General features: G+C 43.3%; 1 protein-coding gene across 2 annotated transcripts in view; it reads right to left on the bottom strand.

The window, feature by feature from the left end:
* The window catches only part of if (integrin subunit alpha inflated), a 71807-nt gene that overhangs the window by 35832 nt on the left and 19945 nt on the right, over positions 1–16030 (bottom strand). For both annotated transcript variants that reach the window (XM_022081990.2, XM_022081991.2), the window contains exon 3: positions 5486–5583. In XM_022081990.2, coding sequence (XP_021937682.1) covers positions 5486–5583 — 98 coding nt within the window. The remainder of the gene's footprint in view (positions 1–5485; positions 5584–16030) is intronic.

The raw sequence follows: 16030 nt of genomic DNA, 5'->3' as shown, positions 1-16030 counted from the left end.
CCCCCGTAACTTTCTCTTTGTTTCTAGTCTCTAAGTGACAGGTCCTCGTGAGATTACTGAACGCAAAAGAAGTTCTACGCACAATGCAGAATTAAGACGTGTAGTTAGCCTGTTCTTCCACCCGGGAAGGAGAAACGCCTATGATTCAAGTTCTACTTCAGGTTCTCCTACGGCTTACACTTCGCACTGCTGATGAGAACAAATTTCTTCGGTGCCACATTACTACAGCAAAGAATGTTTCTATCTGCTTTTCCTTAAACATTCGCTGCAGTCAAGAACGGTCCAGAAGAAAACTGCAGAATTCAGTGAGATCATTTGCTTCTTGTGCCATGAGAAGGTTTTCAGACAATATCCAATATTTGAAATGGGTTTTCGTGTTAGACAGGGATTATATTGCATCAATACGAGCCAAAATGACATTCACCTGGAAATGTATGATCAGAAGCTTTCGCGGCGACTAAGTACAACGAATTCTGCTCTGGCTACGAGCCGTGTCTTCATCCTCAGGGTGACCCTGAGGACGACGACGAAGATAGATCTTGAAACGTTGGTGTTTTCTTCATTAAACGACCTTACGCGGCCGGGAGCCCGAGAAGAATTCATTATTCGCCGGGTAATTTTTGGCGTAAACACCCAGAAGTTTCTGGAGCTGACACTTAAGACTAGCAGACAGAGGAAACCCAATCCACAGTCAATTTTATCCTTTCTGGGCACATAAAAGATCTCCAGGTAATACAAGACGAACGGAAATGATAGAAAATTTAACTTCCGTTCACAACTTCAGCGGCAAACCTTCCATTCAGCAGGAAAGAAACCAGTAGAGATGTCAACAAATTTTTGTAACGTCGAGAAAAAACGAATCCTGTTCAATGTGGAATGTGTCCCTATTCATGCTTGGCGTGTATACTCGTAAATGTCAGGAAACTGGTTTCGATTTTCACCGCGGACATGAGGACGCATACTGACGTCCTGAGCTGATTTGTTTTTCTGTCAGTTAGCCTGGGAAGAACGCGGCATCCAATAATTTCTTCACACGCCGGGAGCTCCAGAAGCAGAACAAAGGGGCAGAATACGACGGGGAAAAACTAAAAATTCAACGGAGAGAGCTTCAGAGCTTCAGAATACAGGTTTTGTTCGCATGTGGTCGGATAGCGAGCTGTGTTTGCTCCAAGGCTCTTAGACTACCCGAAATCTTGAGATTCGAGGTTCTCAGGCGGTGAAGATGAAAGCAACGTGTTCCACCAAAACATCGATACCTATTTTCTTATACCCTGGAGAAAAGCTTTTACCTTGGCGGGGCGGATGAACATTATGTGGGGGGGGGGGACAGATACAGCTCTGCATAATGCAATGCTTTAACAGACACGTTTAAAATGAAAAATTTCTACCCGCAGATTTACTGCCGTCGGACTTCAGCGTCAGTCCGCATTTTCAAGGTCAAAGCTTTTCTACCGAGTAACCTAACCTAACCTTATCCAACCCAACCAAACCTAACCCAACCTAACCTAACCTTATCCAACCCAACCAAACCAAACCTAACCTACAAGCCCACCAGAAGACCAACAGCGACATACTTTAGAATCTTGTTGTTTCACAGCTTTTTGTGGTATTTCCTTCTGGTAATCAGCGTCGTTTTAGATTCGTGCTGTATCAGAAGTGTCCCCGATTCACATCTCGGCCCGGACACCAGCTATCTTTCCGCTTTTCGTGCCTTTCTTCAGGACGTGCAGCCTGCACAGAGGAGTTCTTTCCAATACACCAAGGTCGCTCGCTTCCTTCCCAATTGCCCCATTGGGTGGCAGATTGTGACAGATGAAATCGTGAGGGCGTCAAAAAAAGTTCGCGGATTATTTCAGAGAATGTAATTTGTGCGGAACCACCGAGGAAAATCACGAAAACCGTAATTCGGTATATTTTATTCCCAGTCTATAAATGAATCGGGGATTCCCCGAGTACGAAGCAGGACGAAACGATGGCCGAGAGGCAGGAGGAAGTTGAGTAGCCCCACGTATGTGGTCCAGGAGATGGGAATTTCATCTTGTGACGGTCGGTGAGTTCTGAGGTAGCGACGTGGTGGATATTTTGACCGGGATCCATAATGTTTCCATTGTCTTGTCAACTAGACCACGTGTCGTCCATCGTAATGTACAGTCAGCTGACGGTAAAAACTGGATTCCTGATCCACTACTCCAAGGATCAGGCTCGTCATAGCACAGCACACTCGCGAAATTTCGTATTACCTTCGTATTCAATTCTGAGCAAAGTTAATAAATGTCAATCATCGTAATACAAGGTTATAAGAACAATTTTGCCCCAAAAGTGATGAAGTAGGTAAGTACTGATATCAGAAGACAGACGTGTGTTTGATAAAGTGACGCCGTTTCATCGAGACGATTTGTAAATGATGAAATGGTAAGGGCGTGGAGGCCGTGGCCAATTTCAAGGACAGTAAAACCGAAGATGTTACACAATACGACTTTTGGTGAGAGAACCTCTTGTATAAGACCGCCCGAAAGACCAGCACGAGGTCGTTTTAGCACAAAGGTGTGGACGTGGGTTACTAAAAATCATAATTTACTGCCTATTTTTAAAAAATATTAACGTTTTATTTGGTCACTAAAAACGTGACGGACAGTAAACATTTCACAGACATGTGATACTTAAACATTGCAACATGGAGCTAAAATCATCCATTTTAAAAATTGCAGGATCTTTTGAACACGGCAAAAAAAAACTTCCTTAAGCGGAAGGGAATTCGGTGACCAGATGAGTGACAATCAGCTTCTCAAATAGGCCTTTGCTCCCTGGAATTTGTCGTTTTGTGATCATTGAACAAGATGGATTCTCGTCTGGAGCTACGAAATGCATTCTTCGCAAAAGCCCGCCACCGGTAGCCAACTGAATCCAATCCATGTCCCCACACTTTATTTATAATAATATTCTCTCAGTTATGACTAAGCGTCGGAGAAACTATTTCTTTTCAGGGAAGATAACAGCCCGAAGTACGCTGTTACAAATACATCCATTAGTTTAAGAAAGACACCGAAGGCGACGAGGCCCAGTCCTTCGGAACCCCGGAATTTAAACCTCAAACGCGACGCCTCCTTCGTTTCTCTGTGAGACGAACTTATCGAATGTTTACACAGAAACGACGCTGATTTCTGCATTGGCGAAATCTCAATGGATAATTTTACGACGTGATGAGATAACACGTGACAATCTCAAGATCGCTGAACCTTGACCTTTCGGGTGGAATTTCGTTTCGGCGATTCTCATTTTGTTTTTCTTTCTTTCTTAAACTTTATCTTCATGAAAGTTTCGCATTACAGCCTCAAGTTCTGAGAACGCGGTTATTCTAACTACACGAAGAATGCGGACGGCAAACGCACTAAAAATGTCGACAAACGCATTTAAAACAGAAGATTAGAGAAGATGAGACGGCTTAAAAAGTGATCTCGGAAAACAATAGAATCGCTCAGTTGTTTGAGGCAATAACACTACTCGTTATTTTTATAGGGGTTTGAGAGGTCAAGTTCAGTCTCGGGGTCACGTACATGACCAATGTTAAGCTGGCCACTGTTTTATTCTATTCTTTTTACTTACTGACTGACGAGCCACTTTAATTTTCTATCCCTCTCAGTTCTGAACAATGCTTTCGCCATCTTGTGCCCACTGTAGCCGCGCATTCCCGATTATGGAATATTACGAAGACAAACAAAGTGTCTTCTCGGTATACATTCCACTGTTCCTCTTTTAAGTGGTGCCTTTCAGTGGCCCGACGGATATCTATTATTTCAATTGTGAGTGGGCAGTTCCAAAACATCACTTCCAACACTTAACACAAAAAACGTGTAATGTGAGATGTCACAGTGAGAATATTTTATGGCTTCTTCCATTCCTCTGCGTGTGATTCTTTTTGGTCAGCGACATCTATAAGCGGCATTTCATTTGAAGTGAAGAATTCAACGACAGTTTCTTAGCTTGTTGCGAAAAAAAACCCCAATATTCGTTATTTGAAACGCACACATTTCAAGAATATCCTTGAACAAGACAAGCATCTTCGCCGGGGTGCGTTATCTGATGAAGCCAAACATGCCTTAATTGTTCAGTTTCTATCACAAACCGCCTGAAGCTATGAGGGCGGTATTTGTGAGCACTGTACAGTAAATACTTTTGAAATGTTTGAATTATAAAGGTTATAAATACCACTTTAGCAGCGTTGAATACGGTATATAACTGCCTCGCTGAAGAATGTGGACCTCACGTTACACACGACAGTAATCACTGACAGCGAAGCTCATAATTTCTCTGCTCAATGTACAAGATACCGCCATCTGAGGCACGAAGTTCATCTAAATACTTTTTAAAGAATTCAGTCCGTACCGCGAAGTAAACACGACAATTCACCATTACAAAGATCAACTGGTTAACGCTGTTTAAGGAAATAATCGCTGTTTACAAGCGACAATCATACGAAACTGACAAATACACTCTAAAAATTTCTGATTGTTAAAGCAGGTGGTAATTATAGTTACCATTGTACTTTTAAGGTTCAATACACAGTAAACACACTGTGTTTTTCGTTCTTCAGTAGTGCACTGAAATATTTTGTCCGTTCTTTATATTTTGCGGTACATTCAAACGCCATTAAGCTCAATTTGGAATGAAATTACGAGACACAGTAAATAAGACTGAGGAAGACCATAATTTTGGCTCAAATGTTGCATTTATTTTCGTTTCTTATCGTTTCCGTATTAAACAGTTACCTCTTATTAGAAGCAATACTAACGTTACTTTCCGCTGTAATTATCAGAAAATTTCCTGACGAAGACATGGTTGCATCAACCCAAATTTAATTATAAACAGGTTTACTGAACAGAACAGTGTTTAGAATAAGATCCAAGAACTAATTTTCCATTCATCGTACACGATCACATTAATTTTTGTTTTACCCTCACTCCGCGCTGATTACCCTCTGCACTTGGTACATGGTCGTCAAAATCCTGCGATCCTGGTACAACAGAAGCTGATTTCGTCTCAAATTACACGTTAGTTCGCCTGTCCGTCAGTCCACCCGCTAAACGCCGCTTGCCAGAGCAAGTCCTCCAGCTATTTTAGGTAAGACTCGCTAGCCCAGCGCACACGCGAACAAACTTGAGTCCCGAGCCAGCTGATGCTCCTCGTATCAACACAACCGACCCCAAGAACCACGAATGTTATCAGAGCAGTTTCATTTGCAACCTACGAGGTCCAATCCTTCAATCGAGATTTTAAAAACACACGGAACAACCGAAGAGCTGAACCCAATGGTCAGGATTTCACAGCGGCTAGAAGCTGATACTGATAACACCAAGTAAAATCAGTCTGTATTTCCGACGTTTCGGAGATACTCAGCCACATGTCTATGTTCGCGTTAACGAGTGCCTCCCGTCCATATTTCAAGAAACGAACGGTTCGGACGTTCGAACGCCCGTAATGTACTCACCACAATGACGCCGTCCTCACCAGAACTCTGCACGGTCGCTCCGAACCACTGCCAAGACTTGAGGTCGATCTGTCGCCCTTCCGAATTGTTGTTGTTTCCTGCAAAAGGGACACAAGAACGGACATGAGACACAAGGCGGGTCAGGAAGCCCAAATCAAGAACGCGCGTGGAGCGAAACCTGAAGCCAACCATCCACGCGTCTTCGTGATGAGAGCTACAGGACAGACAACCAACTGGTGACGTATTTTCGTCACGTTATATGTCATTCGTCTCGGTTAATGTGTATTGTCGTTATAATTACACGTGTCCTTATTTTAAGTTTCATGACACCAGAAACTAAGTAGGAGAAACTTTTTGGAAAAAAATATGATTCTACGCAGGCCTGTTGCTCCAGAAAAGTGTCGAATCTGAATTAAATTTAATAATTATAACCATCATCATCATGTTTATAAAAAAGAAATATTATATATAATGTGCGGAAGAGCGAGGGGTAAATTTCTTTTAGAAAGAGACAATTCGAAGATGTTTGTCGTCATTAATTAAAATCACGCAAGAAAAAACAATTCATATCAATAGACAATCCTCAGACTGCAAATAAAATCCGCTTCAACTACAAACATTCGTGCAGAGACGCATAAATGCGGTGTTGTATCAACTTTTCATCTTCATCGTTAAAATAATTAAATCTAGAGGGCTCTTGGGGGAGGGGGAGCGCACGCAAGAACGTCGTGTTTTTCCTGCCAACCGCCACTGTCAATGACGAGAACTGGAACATCTTCTTACGTTGTTGGTCACTGTTTCTTGTGCCACTGTTGCAGGAAGACACTCCACCCCACGTGGGCACTTCCTGACGGGCTGACACACACACACACACGCCTCCGTTCAGATGTTGCCAACACAAACCCGTACTTGGTTCGGACGATTCTCTTTAATTCACTCACCTGCTATAAACTTATTTGCAATCTCTCATTCACCCGTCGGTCTTAAAAAATTAGGTTCTGCGTATAGAAAACACGTGGACGTGCACCAGAACCTGTTCCAGCGGTTGACACAGAAGACCAATTGCCTCGCCGATAATTACATCACGTTCTCAGCCACCGTCCGTGTTCATTTTGAGCCTCAAGTAACGTTAGTTGTCAGAATCACAGTAGTCTCAAATCTCCGGGAGATTCGCGAGTTATATCGATTGTCTAATTGCATCGAGCTAGAACACAAACCCGATAATTTCATCACAGATCTCCTCAAGTCTTCATCTTGAACTGTCCAAAGAATTACATCGCGTGAACGTTTATATTTCTGGGCTGTATTCTTCGAGACGAACTTCAATACTTGGAAACGTCGAAAGGTAATCGAATAGGTCACTTTCGGGGCGGGGGGGGGGGGGCGAAAGGGCACTTTTCTGACGCAAGCGAAACAACAGCAGAGCAAATTTTATGCACTTTACGTCCGCAACTGAGGAAAACGACGAGAGTGCAAAGTGATATTCTATAAATATTCTCATAAAATATTCTATTATAAATTTCCTTGCAGATCCATTCCCACATCTGTAACTCATTCTGCAATGAGATGCTATAAAATTTAAAACCAACTAACGCTTTAAACAAGTCCTTCTTGAGAAGCTGATAGTACGCTGAGCTAGCCAAAAAATTGCCCGCTTTCTACTGAACCAGATGGTTCGTTGTCGTGTTCATGACAGACCGCAGCTGAGGAGAGTCGTTGCAAGAAGCAACCACATGACGCATCCGAATATATTTTTGTCGGTAACTTTAAGATTTATATCCGCATTTAAATGTCTAATTTCTAGTTACTGCTGTCCACAGCATTACCTGTCTCACTGATGGCATTTCAACAGTACACCATACGATTCGATAAAATTGCATCGATCGATATTCAGTAGCGGCCTCAAAGCAGGAATGAAATCCCAAAGAAGTCACTGGAAACGAAACGGAAGTGTATCAAGAGAAGATCAGCCTCTTCCATCTGCTGCAGCTTCCAGCTGCACCGTCTCCCAACCCCCCAACCCCCGCTGACAGCCATCTTGTCAATCAAGAATCCTCTACTGGTCCGTCCGTCACTCCGTAAGCAGGTTCCGTAGGAAACACGATGTCAGATCCCAGAAGCCGTAGTCGTCATTTTATAACAAACCGCGCGTACTGACGAAACAAATAGGAAACCAGTTACCGGCCGTCCGCGACATTCTTCAGTCATTATTAGGAACCCGGCACTGCCTTCTGGATTGTAGCGCCGTGTCGTCTGGTAGATGTTCATCAACATTTCAACGCCCTGATGATGGAGGCAGCACACACCTCCGAAACGTCGCTCAACGTCTACCAGACAATACGGCAAAATATTCCAGACGGCGATAACTTCACACTCACGTGTCTCAGAACACAACTTGTTCAACATTTTATATCCTACATAACCTCACACTTATCAATTTCAATCATCAACATATTTGAATCTGTTTTACCTGCATCATTGTTCCGAACAAGGGATTCAACTTGATATCTAACACACTGCCCGTTTCCTACAGACAGGAACAGAGGACACTTGACACTCTAACTTAAGCGCTGGTGGGTTTCATCCTAAGCGGATCGGTTACTTTGGATTCGTTTATCTTCGATTGGGATAAGTTACATTGGATTAGGTTGTGATATTTTGGGTTAGGTTGGGTTAGCTTACGTTACGTTAGGTTAGGTTAGGTAAAGTAAGGTTAGGTTGTTTAGATTAGGTTAGATAAGGTTGTGTTGTGTCCTAGAGAATTTCTAGCGTATTCATCGGGTGGTCGTGGTGATATCCTGGAGAAGTTCTGGAGAAATCCTGGATAAGTTCTAGAGTATCGCCGGAGAAGACCTGGAGACGATATGCGGAAGTTCTTTGGTCATGGAGAATTGCTGGAGAAATCCTGGAGAAGTGATGGAAAAGTCCTGGAAGGTTATGTGGAAGTTCTTAAGCGGCGGTGGGTTTGATCCTATGCTAGTCGATAATTCTGGATGCGTTTAAGTTTGACTGTGATAAGTTACATTAGATGAATTTGCGTTTTGGGCTAGGTTGGGTTAGGTTAAGTTAGGTTTAGCCACGTTAAGTAACGTAACGTTAGGTTGTTTAGCTTAGGTTAGATAAGGTTGCGTTGTTTTACGATGGGTTAGGATGTGTCCTAGAGAATTTCTAGCGTGTTCATCGAGTAGTCGTGGGGTATCCTAGAGAAGTGCTGGAGAAGTCCTGGAGAATTTATGGGAAAGTCCTGGAGAAATCGTGGGTAAGTCCTAGAGTAGTGCCGGATAAATCCTGGAGAGGTTATGCGGAAGTTCTTTGGTCATGAAAAATTGCTTGAGAAATCCTGGAGAAGTGCTGGAGAAGTCCTGGATGGTAATGTGGAAGTCCTTCAGAGGCATTTTAAAAGGAAATGCGTGTACCGAGAGCCATCAAAGATTGCGGCGAGGTTCCATGTTATGACGCACGACAACCACTGTCTAGATGTCAACAGACAGCGCCAAATATGGCCACTCCCTGGTTCAGCTTCCACTCCGGAGCACAACCAGTAAAGCGAAATGCATCGGCACTTGACAACCTTCATAACGCGTCTCCTTCCATACTGTTAAACTTCAAAACTACTGTACGCTTTACACTCTTAAATTACCACCCAGGGCATATTTATTACATTTTCTGTATCTATTTTTCTCATTCAACTATTGAAAGAGTGTACTTGATTGAAATCCGTCTAGAAATAACTTAAACACGCGAACAGATACATATGGTGCTCGTAACCCTTTACAGCACAGTGGTAAATATATGTACCACCTCGTTTAACATTCAATAAGAATGCATTTTCCCCCATAGAGTGCACTTACGTGTCTCGCATGATTATCTCAATACACAGCGATTATTTCCTTAAACAGCTGTTAACCATTAGATCTTTTTAACGGTGAAGTGTCGTGTTTTCTTCGCGGTACGGACTGATTTCTTAAATATTATTCAGGCGAACAATAATTCTCACTATAAACAGCGATTATTTCTTTAATCAGCGTCAACAAGTTAATCTTTGTAATGGTGAATAATTGTGTTTTCTTCGCGGTACGGACTGAATTCTTTAAGAAGCTGATGTCTTCTGGGTTTTGATGCCGTGTAGACTCGACATCGTCTCCATCTTCATGGATGAGGTGTTATTTACAAGAATTTCGTACTTCACAAGTTTAATGCATGCTAACGCACGAAGATAATTGTACTGATAACGAATATAAATGTTTACAAAGGTGGCATAAATTACAGTCTGCGTTTCATAAATCTAAGAAACTGCTTTGAGTAAGGACGAGACAGAGATCCGTCGATTTAGCATCGTCAGATGTCAGTGCACGTTAACTGTAACGAAATATCCAAGCGGCGACTGAAGCAAATTAATCTTAACCCAGATCAGATTAACAAATTCTTCCAACCCCAACCTATTCTTCTCTTGGGCCTTTGTTTCTGATCACCCTCGCTGCATGAAACGCCCTCTCGACAGTCAAGACTGCAAACCCATGTTCCATTAATACTCTCTCTCAGTTTTGCCCAGGGAAATTCAACCCGTGTCATCCCACCGAGACAATCGGATTTCTCTTCTGGGTCTAAGAAATGAAGGACCACTTCCTACAATGAACCACTATCGGCTCCTTCACAATCCCTCATCATTCATCAATTTATTTCGACACTTAGTGACTGATACAGCGTCTTAAAATAATTAAGAAACCGACCGGCCTACCAAAGAAGGCGCTTCTCAGCACAGACACGACGCATATCCAAAATACCTGCTGAATAACAGAACGGCGGACTTCACAGTTTGAAGTCTTAACGTCGCGTTCTCTTTCAGGTACGGGCTTAACTTTTAAACAACGTATTTTTAGATACCTCCTCAGCTAAACTGAAGTCAAACACGTAGCCTCATTGTGTCTCAATCAAAAAGACAAGCGGGAAATGCCTGGTAACCTGTAACCCTCACAGAGGGCGCTTTAATGATTTTTTTCCAGGGGGTTAAGACGGTTGGAGCGTGAGTCTAACAACCCACCTTCGTCTAATGCCAGCGTTGAAAGAGGATATGGAAAATGGAACCTTCGGAACACTGTTGGGACACAAACCGGCCTGGTCACTAGGCAGCCAGTCACCCCGTCCTGCTGCAACAAATCCCATTTACGACCGCGAACACAAAGCAGCGCAATCTTTTCGTTCCTAATGGTTCTGTTAGCAAGATCACGAGTGAACTTCGCCAACTGCGAAGATTATTATTTCCCGTCTGAGTAGAGCCAGAGGCAAAACAAGTGAAATGCGTTACGCCCAGTTATTTCCGCCTCTGCACTGCGCCTGCCCGTGTCACCGCCCCATTGTGAACCTCACCACAAACCCATCAACGTGAAGATGCTCAGGGAACATTTCACCCTGACAGACGAAACAACAGGACGATAGACGATATCAGACAGTTGATAAGACGTCCATAAACTGCACACTTCCCTAATATCACCAACTCCAATAGGGACATTCCTTCTTGAGATGCTGACAGTCGCTCAACTAATCAAGAATTCGCTGCCTTTATGCATTCCGAAGGTTCATCGCCGTGTTCACAAAATCTCACCACCGGTCCTTATCCCGAGCCACATGAATCCAATCCACACACCACTACACTATTTATCCTCGATAAAGCTTAATATATCTCCATCTATGTCTAGGTTTTACGAGTGGTATCTATCCCGTCAGACTTTCGGACCAAAGTCTTGTACATATTTATCACCGTACCCACGTCTTCTGCATGTCCCGCCAATCTCATTATCCTTGATTTCATCACCCTAACAATATCTGGTGAACAGAATAAATTGTGATCTCCGAAGTTTTCTTCAGTCTCCTCTCAAGGAAGATAAAACGGACGGGGAACACGGCGCAAAATTTTAAACCAAAACGTGAAGGAATGAGGCTATTTGGAAGACATAGGCATAGATGGAAGGACAATGCATTGAATAAAGAGGTCGTGAGTGTGTGTTGACAGAAAAGGGTCCACAGGTTGTCTCTTGTAAACGCGGCAAAGAACTTTCGGGTTCCACAAAAGGCTGGAAATTTCTTGGTCAGTTACTAAATAAGACTGCATTTTTTTTGTCATTAAGGAAGTGATTGCCGGTTAACCACAATAAACGGCGTTCTGTTCAGAATCGTCACATCCCTCGGCTCAGTGTGAACCCAGCCTTCCATTTGTCACGTTTGACAACCCCGATCTGCAGGAGGGGCTGAAACAATGAGGGGCAGTGCAGAGGCGCGGATTTGTCCCGTCGACTTGCTGACACAACATCCGACATTCCTCCGCGCTGCGGCCTCTCCGCTTACAAAAGCCACTCTAGCCTTCGATGTTATAAAGTACGAATCATACATCGAACGAGGACTGGGGTACAGTCACGTCCAAAATTCTGGCATTACTCTGACGCTCGATCTCTACTCGTTTTTCACAAGATCCCACTGGCGATCTCGATCCTGAGCCACATAAACCCAATCCGCACCCTATTTCCCTAAGATCAATCTTAATACTACATTTCCATCTATGTCTAGGTCTTCTGCGTGGCGTCTTCCCGTCAGGCCTATACTGGGACAACAGAGATAATTCTAAATATTGGGTCTTTGTGTCTTCGTCTTTCAAGTTACTGAAAATCAAATGGAAAGACAAACATTCCGACGCGAATAACAGCAACACATGACGGCCTCCAGACACGGAGGAAAACTGCGAATACAATGAAGATGACAGTCAACAAGGGGTGGTCCTCAGGGCAGTTGCAGGGAAGAAGCAAAACGTTTGCTCAACATAAGAGTGTCACCGTGTTACGATACGTTACACAGGGTTTAGAGACGCGATCTTGTGAATATTGCTAACGAAACTTCTGGTTCCATAAAAGGCAAGGAATTTCCATACAAACCCATGAGCCTTTCTTTAAAGAACTCGCTCCGCGGAGTTCGTCTCACATTCCAGATCAAAATTACTCCCATCAACCGACACCAAATCGCAAGTAATAATAATTCACACGTCGATTCACACAGAAATACGTGTTAAGAAAAGAACAATGGACGTTTCGTGACCTAACTTTTCAGTTACATACGTCGCTGGACCACATGAATACAAAAGTGACGCATCACGAAGCACATCAATTCGGAATCTGATTTTGTGAAGGATAAAAGGATGTGCCCTCGAGGTAAATTTCTTGGCAGTGCCAAGTGACTCGGCACTTAACCACGTTCTGTTATTTCACTGTCAAGAAAAAGCCCCAGGGTACAATTTGCAACCACCCCCCCCCCACCTCAAAGTACCGGAATAGAATCACTTACATTCCATAATGCAGTATTAAGGCGGCAGGTTCTTGTGAACTAGGTAATGAGCCTCCTGGTTCCATAAAATACGACGAATTTGAGTAGCTGAGCGACTACTAGCTTCCCAAGAAGGATTCCGTTTCGTGGAGTTATTCAATTGGTTATCATAATTCAAGATTTGCACATTTTTGACACCAGTATCTAGTATCAAAGGGGGAATGAGGTTTTAGGTTTCAGTGCCTCGAGTTTCCATGACGACCAGATACTTTTTCGTGTTTGATTTCTATTCACATGTCAAATCGGGTGCAGCTCCAAAGTACCCGCTGAATTAATGCAGTCTCTCCCCCCCCCCGCCCCCAAGGCAACCAAGACGACCCAACGCGTCTCTCAGTTCGTCAACGTCTTCCCGAGGACGGGCGTCTCAAAGTCGCCGCGTCTGTCCGCATGAACTGACATCCTGGTGCCTTCAGAGCCATAGATTTGCGGGGCGAATTCGTCTGTCGGGCCGTAAAAACGCAATACAAATTTACATTTGTATTGTTCAAACGTGAAGGAACGTAAGAAGCCCAAGTTTCATGGCACGTGTAAAATCCTGAGTCGACTTCAAAGCACCGGACACAATTTTCGTTTTGTGACGACAAACTACAGAATTCTTAGCGGTTTGCGCATACTGGATACTTTACACAAGGTACAGAAATATTTTTAGACGTTCCGCGCACGATTACAGTCGCCAACCACTTCTCTTTCCCCTTACTCATCCTACTGACACACAGCTTTACGTCTCGGCAGTACAGAAGGTGGGTGAGATGGGTCGTACATGTAGTATGAATGGCGAGGATGAGAAATTCATCGACAGATTTAGTAGGAAGAGACCACTTGGCACACCCAGACGCATGCAGAGGGATAATATTAAAATGGATGTCAAAAATAAGATGCGACACTTCAGAAAAGATTCAACATTATGATGATGACGACGAAGACGAAGATGATGATGACGATGATGATGATAATGATGAGGACGATGATGATAACGACAGCGATGATGATGATGACGAAGACGATGACGATGATGATAATGATGAGGACGATGATGATAACGACAGCGATGATGATGACGATGATAACGACGAAGATGATGGCGATGATGATGATGATAACGACAGCGATGATGATGACGACGAAGACGAAGATGATGACGATGATGATAATTATGATAACGATGATGATGATGCTGACGATGGTGATGATGACGACGATACTAGTGGTGCAACAAGAAGAATTCGCTGCAACAGCCCACACAGGCATCAAAATCTATGCAGAGACGAACAAGACGGTAATTTCTTCCGAGCATCAACTGCATAGTAAATGCACATATAAAATTTACATGTGCAACGCCGAGTAGTCCGTACGTATATTGAACAGTGCGTACCATAAATCTGATTACAATTCCGTGCGTTAAGAACGCACGCTGTGACGTGGACGCATCTGCCAGGCGACGTCAAACTGACGAGCCGATGAGACCCTCCTCTCCTCGCACCACCACGTTCCTCTTCCGTAAAATACGACACGACAATTTTGCTTCCGATAACTCAAGTTCAATTTCCGGTTTTGGGTTGCCACCGGGTGAGTCATAACGCCGGATAAGACGCGCGAAAATCAAACCTCACAGAAAACACGAGTCTCCATGACAACGATCACACGGTTAATGCTGTTTAGCGAAGTAATCATCACTGACTATTCTAAGAATCACATGGAATACATGAATACACTCTGCTATCTCTTGGTTGTATACCAACGTTACGGAGGAGCATACTGCCTCCATCTTCAGGGCTGAAGACGAAGACTGCTACACTGAAACCCTCAAATCCCTTTGACATTTCTTCTTTCGCTGGTCCAAGTTGGTCCAGTTTGCTCTTAAACGCCTTAAATGTGTGTGTGTTACCTGGTTGGCCAGTTTGGTACCTTTTTTCATCTTTGCAGATTTCACCCCAAGCTCCCCAGAAAATAAGACTTGCAGATGATGTATAACTTCATGCATGTCAGTGCGCTCAACTTGAGGCACAGCCTCGCGCAAAGTCCCCAAACCTGTGTTGCTCACAGTGAGAAAGTCGCCCAAAATCAAAAGAAAAAGATATAGAAAAGTGTAGCGCTATTATTCCACTTGAAAATGAGTCCACTTTGCTCCTGGCACCACCCAATTTGGGCCCATTCACATTTTTATACATTATCTGACCACAAAAATACTTTGAAACTCGAGCACTCTTGAAACACTAAGTGTCGGGTCGTAGTGCTCGATAAAAATGGTCGACGGCAACTGGGAATAAAAGGCAGGCTACGACCACTTCAGAGATTACTGCTTCGCGTTTCACACACATTTCACAGTCGCTCTTACAAGACGACGTAGAACGTCTGTTGAAATGATAACAAGAAACATCAGACGAATGCTACGAACTTAAGTACCGTAAGACACATTTTATAAATGAAAACTCAGATGAAATGCGACTTAAAATGGCTGAGTTAAGTGAAAAGGACACAAAGAATTGCGGCTGGTAGGTCTTTGAAAGCAGAAGCTCGTATAAATAATATTTAAGAACTCAGTCCGTACCGCGAAGAAAACACAACTCTTCACCATTACAAAGATCAACTGGTTAACGCTGTTTAAGGAAATAATCGCTGTTTATAGTGAGAATCATACGAGACACATAAATACAAAATTAAGAGTAATTAATTATTTAAGTAGGTGGTGCATATAATTACCATTCCGCTTTAAAGGGTAAAAGCCTTTTCCCACGGCCAAGGGAAGGCTGTGATGAACACTGCCTCCAAGATGCAAGCAAACATAAACAGACGGACAATCATAAATACGTCGATATAAAGCCAGTGATAAAGCTTCGAGTGCAAAGTTCCCGATTTTACGGGCTACATTGGCCTTCAAAATGCGCTGATGAAAAAGCTAATTGATCGGTGCAGAGATCACACTTCTTCCAAATGTTCAAGCCTAGTACAGACTTAGTAGCAGTGGTGAGTTGTTATGAAAAGTGCGGAGAACACTTTTTATGTAACGTCAACGATAATAACACTCCCTGAAGATGGCTTTCTTCTGGGATGTTGTGACGCGATCTGGTAGAAACTTATCGACGTTTCAGAGGTGTTTACTGTCTACGTGATTAGGACGATGAGTAACAATGGAGGCAATTAGCGCCTCCTTCTTAGTTTCTACCCGACTGCACGGCG

Source organism: Zootermopsis nevadensis, unplaced genomic scaffold, assembly GCF_977971745.1.
Source record: "Zootermopsis nevadensis isolate Lab colony 2312 unplaced genomic scaffold, Znev_1.0 Znev_ptg000003l, whole genome shotgun sequence".
In the NCBI taxonomy this organism is placed as follows: domain Eukaryota; kingdom Metazoa; phylum Arthropoda; class Insecta; order Blattodea; family Termopsidae; genus Zootermopsis; species Zootermopsis nevadensis.
The sequence above is the reverse complement of the archived record's forward strand: the minus strand, read 5'-3'. Positions and strand labels throughout refer to the sequence as shown.